The sequence below is a fragment of the Chrysochloris asiatica genome, unplaced genomic scaffold, assembly GCF_000296735.1.
Source record: "Chrysochloris asiatica unplaced genomic scaffold, ChrAsi1.0 scaffold00230, whole genome shotgun sequence".
In the NCBI taxonomy this organism is placed as follows: Eukaryota; Metazoa; Chordata; class Mammalia; order Afrosoricida; family Chrysochloridae; genus Chrysochloris; species Chrysochloris asiatica.
In genome coordinates this window covers 2,575,119-2,579,936 of record NW_006408748.1, presented here as the reverse complement: position 1 = coordinate 2,579,936, position 4,818 = coordinate 2,575,119, and the positions used below count along the sequence as shown (strand labels likewise).

Sequence of the window (4,818 nt, the reverse complement as noted above, 5' to 3'; positions counted from 1 at the left end):
AAGTGACTGGCTTACAAGTTTTCAAGAGGGAGTTTAGTTTCAGAGTGTGCGGGGGAAGGTAGAATCCCCACTGAATAGTCTTCATCTTGTCTAGACGTGTCTGGTGAAAACAGACGGGGTAAGAGTCTTATGATTCAATAAATGTTATCATGACTAATTGTGACTGTCAAAACTGTAAAGGTAGAAGTTTTGTAACAAAAATGGGGGAGTAGTTAATCTTACAGTCCAGAAACAGAGGACCCTAGAACCATCAAGGGAGAAGAGCACAAGCAAAATGTGGGACCTTATTCAGAGAAGCAGCAACACCAGAAATGAGGACGTGGAGAGGGAGCAGCTGAGGACTCTGGACTCATGGAAAGAGAGGGACTAAGAGCTGGTGACCAGAAGGCAGGCTTGCAGAATGTGCCCTTTGGATGTTTAAACTATTATATATTCCTGAGTGTTTTTGTGTATACCACCCCACCCCCCAAAAAAAAAGAGGAAATGGAAGCAAAATTGTTGAATAATGATGCACGGAGGAGATTAACATCATTGCAATGAAATAATGGTGTAAAGCCAATGCTCTCTTGTGTAAACTGTCACTCAGTTCACAATAAAAACTTTAAAAAAGAAAATGGAAGTTATGTACAGTCACTACCAAAAAGAAATAGTGTTCAAACATTTCAAGAGGTAGTATGTGATGAAGAACCAATGGTACTGAAGGCAGAAGACCAGGCTGCACTGAAGGTATTGGTGAAAAACACAGCTCCTAAAATTGAGAGATTACAAATTGAAAACAAGCTGATGCATTAGAGGTCCTCATTCATCTGTGCCAGAAAATTTGGAAGACAGCTGATTAGAAGAGGTCCCTTATTTGTGTTCATTTCCAACAAAATGGGGAAATCATCAGATTATATCATTAATATCACATGCAAATAAATTTTTGCTGAAGATAATTCAAAAACAACAGAAAAGCCAGATTCAGAAGAGGATGTAGAACTAGGGATATCATTGCTGACATAGCTGGATCTTGGCAAAAAGCAGATATTATCAGAAAGATGTTCACTTGTGCTATTTTGACTATGTGGATCATGACAAACTTTGGACAACATTGCAGAGAATGGGTATTCAAAAACACTCGTTATGCTGATGAGGGAATCAGTAATTCAAACAGAACAAAAGGACACTGAATGGTTTGAAATAAGGAAAGGTGTCTACCAAAGTGTTTCCTTTCACCAATCTGTAGAAGAGAAAATAATCTGAGAGGTTGGATTATATAAAGAAGAACACGGCATCTGGATTGGATGAAGACTCATTAACGTGCAATATGCAGGTGATATAATCTTGGTTGCTGAAGGCAAAGAGGGACTTAAAGGTAGATACTTAACTGCTGAAGATCAATATGGATTGCACCTCAGTGTAGACAAACACAAAAAGAGAAACCCCACCCCACAACAAGATGGATTGGCACAGTGGCAACAGCAATGGACTCAAATGTGACAACAATTGTAAGGGTGGTGAAGAACCGTGAAGTGTTTTCTTCTGTTGCACATAGGTGTCAACAACAGCAATGAAAATAACTTTTAAACAAATTGAACAAATTGTTTTTTGTTGTTTTTTTTTCATTTTTAATCCAAACCAGTTTATCAATGAGTTAAGCAAACGTTAGTAAATTCTTTTTGCCTTATAAAACGAGTCCGTGTTTATATTACCATTGTTGTTGTTGTTAAGTGCCGTCGAGTCACTTCTGACTCATAGTGACCCTGTACAGGGTTCCGAGGTTATAAATCTTTATGGGAGCAGAAAGCCTCATCTTTCTCCTGCAGAGCAGCTGGTAGTTTCAAACTGCTGACCTTACTGTTCGCAGCCCAATTTGTAACCACTACGCTACCAGAGCTCCTTTCAGATGGAAATTCTTATAGAGTGACTAAGATGATAAATACCTGATATGGAAATTCTTATAGAGTGGCTAAGATGAAAAATACCTGATATGGTAATATCAGGTATTTTTCATCTTAGCCACTCTATAAGAATTTCCATCTGTCCTTACTTTCTCAGCACTAAATATTGAGGTATTTAAAGATTGTTTTCAAACCATGAAATCTTAAGAATAAAATCAGTTCAACCATATAAAGCCATTTTAAGCAGTACCATACCAAAATACAAAGTAATTTAGTGTGGAGTTACTGTGAGTTAGAGATGGTGAAGCTCTGATGTCTTACATGTGTCCTTGTCTTCTGCTACCCCCTCTTCTGCAGCAACCCTGCACAGGCTAGTACCAACTGTGGTGCTGTGCAATCTATTGTAGTTTTGTTTTGTTTAGGGATTTTACCTCTTCATCCTAGGTATTATAATAGATAGTACTTAGTTATTATTTTGTTTCTTGACCATCTTCTTGTCAAGTGATTGTAATTAGTCATTTCAGTCTTATGTTATTAAATGGAAATCAACATGTGATAGACCACTACCCTATAACCAGAGTAGATCCAAATTTTGCTATCTTTGCTGCACTTGACCAGGTTCTTAAACCATCCTGAGCCTCCATTTTCTTATCTGTATAGTGACAGAGTAAACTTTCTACTCTTATGGTGAAATAAAGAAACCTTGTTTTTATTTTTCTGCAACAGGGAACAGAGTTCAGAAGCAGCAGAAACTGGAGTTAGTGAAAATGAAGAGAACCCTGTGAGAATTATTTCTGTCACACCTGTAAAGAACATTGACCCAGTAAAGAGCAAGGTAAAATTTTTAATTGAGCAGGCAGATCTCTCCCATGAAGATTTATGTTGTAGCTTTATGGTAGAGGTGAGAAACCCACAGCAGGATGGTTAAGGGTACACTGTATATTACACACATGTATCCACCACCCTCTGTAATGCTGTGCTTCTCCAGAACTGATTCTACTTACTTGATTCCTTCATTTTTCAAGCGTTTCTATGGTTACCCATAACAGTGTCCTTCCCCATGCTGCCTCTTGCACCTTGAAAGAATAGGAATTTAGTGTTTATTAATACTTGGTAGAGCATTCTGTTTTGTTTCTTTGTGTTTTAAAAAGTAAAACTTGGCTAGGGATAAATGGGAGGGAGGGAAAAAGTGGGAGTCATTGGTTGGGTGATGCTGGCTTCCTGTTCATGGTGGTGGAGTCATGCAGAGAATGATGCTGGTGATGTTTGCACTGCGTGATGAACATGACTGTGTCACTGAGTTCTACATATAAATGCATTCACTTGCTTTTAAAAGTTCATGGAAACATGGAATTAGAAGATAATATGAATTTTTTTAAGCTCCCTCGTGTGTTTACTGTAATTTTTTTCTAAAACTGAATTAGAGGTAGTTGCATAAGAAGCAAAACACATACTGCTTATGGATTCAGGTAAGCGATGCTGCCGAGTCCTCTAGAAATCTTCCTTTTCTCAACACCTATAGCTGACTAACCGTTCCCTTTTCATTTGGCTTTTACATGAGTTCTTTATACATATACAAACTAAACCCACTCATAGCGATCCTGTATAGGGTTTCTCAGATTGTAGATCTTTATGGGAGCAGATAACTGTTTTCTTTCAAGGAGCAACTAGTGAGTTTCAGCTACTGTCCTTGGATTAGTAGTTCTTGGATTAGCTGGTTCTACTGTGCCACGTTTGGTAAGGTGGAGGGTTAGGTTAATGATTAATTCTGCTTTTAAAAATGTATATGTACAGAATAAATAAATTAGACAGTGATTTAAAAAGTTTATGGCAAATAAAGATATAATAATGGTTATTATAGTTAAGTGTATCATAGAAAAGAATATTATATATTGAATTATGAGAATACCTGTATTTTTTAAATGATGAATTTAAAGGGAAGTTTCCTTTCATTTAAAATGTCTTGAATAGCAAAGCTGAGTAGATTCTATTTTACATTTACTGCCTGTGCCAAGCATCATGATTGCACTGGTTACAGGCCCTACCCACATGAAGTTTACATACTTAATGGCTTATAAGCAAGTAACTGGAAGCCCTGGAATCTCAATTCAAAATATTTCTTTCCAGTCCAGCTTTTGGCATTTAAGGATTTGTGTTTATATAATTGTTTTGTGCACTTTTAGGAGATGAATTCTGATCAGGCTACCCAGGGCAACATCAGCAGTGACCGAAGCAAGAAAAGAACAGCAGCAGCAGCTGGGACGGAGAATATCCAGCAACAAACAGATGAAAAAGTAGATGAATCAGGACCACCTGCCCCTTCTAAACCCAGAAGAGGACGTCGACCCAAATCTGAGTCTCAGAGCAATGCAACCAAAAATGATGATATAAATAAACCAGTTGTCAAGGGAAGAAAGAGAGCCGCAGTCAGTCAAGAGAGCCCTGGGGGTTTGGAAACAGTTAATGCCAAAGCACCCAAGTTGCAAGACATAGCCAAAAAGGCAACACCACCCGAGAGACAGATTGACTTACAAAGGTAATACACACTATCCTTTCTGAGCTGTGAATTTAGACACTTTGGTTAATATTAGCACAGGCCAGTGAACCCCAACACCTTAGCATTCCTTAGTGAAAACTGTCCTCAGTTGTGCTGAATACAATATACTGGTATTTGTCCCTATAACCTCCAGTTTTAAGACACCAATTTGAAGAAAGGTCTCGCTCTGGTTAATTTTAATTAGTGTGGTTGTTTGATGTTTTTATTTATTATCAAAGAGAATATTCTATTTTGTTTGGTGTCCCTCAAATGGTTGTGTGGGATTTACTTAAAAGACTACCTCTTGAACACAAAGGACCCCAAATGAAGAAGATAGAAACCATAAAACATGAATAATATATCCTGTTCTTTAACTCATTTCCTCTTTTACAGTTTATTCTA

General features: G+C 37.6%; 1 protein-coding gene across 1 annotated transcript in view; it reads left to right on the top strand.

Moving 5' to 3' along the window:
• PDS5A (PDS5, regulator of cohesion maintenance, homolog A (S. cerevisiae)) overlaps window positions 1–4,420 on the top strand; it is a 142,227-nt gene extending 137,807 nt beyond the window's left edge. The window contains exons 30-31 of the mRNA XM_006873223.1: window positions 2,607–2,715; window positions 4,064–4,420. Coding sequence (XP_006873285.1) covers window positions 2,607–2,715; window positions 4,064–4,420 — 466 coding nt within the window. The remainder of the gene's footprint in view (window positions 1–2,606; window positions 2,716–4,063) is intronic.
• Window positions 4,421–4,818: the final 398 nt, after the last annotated feature.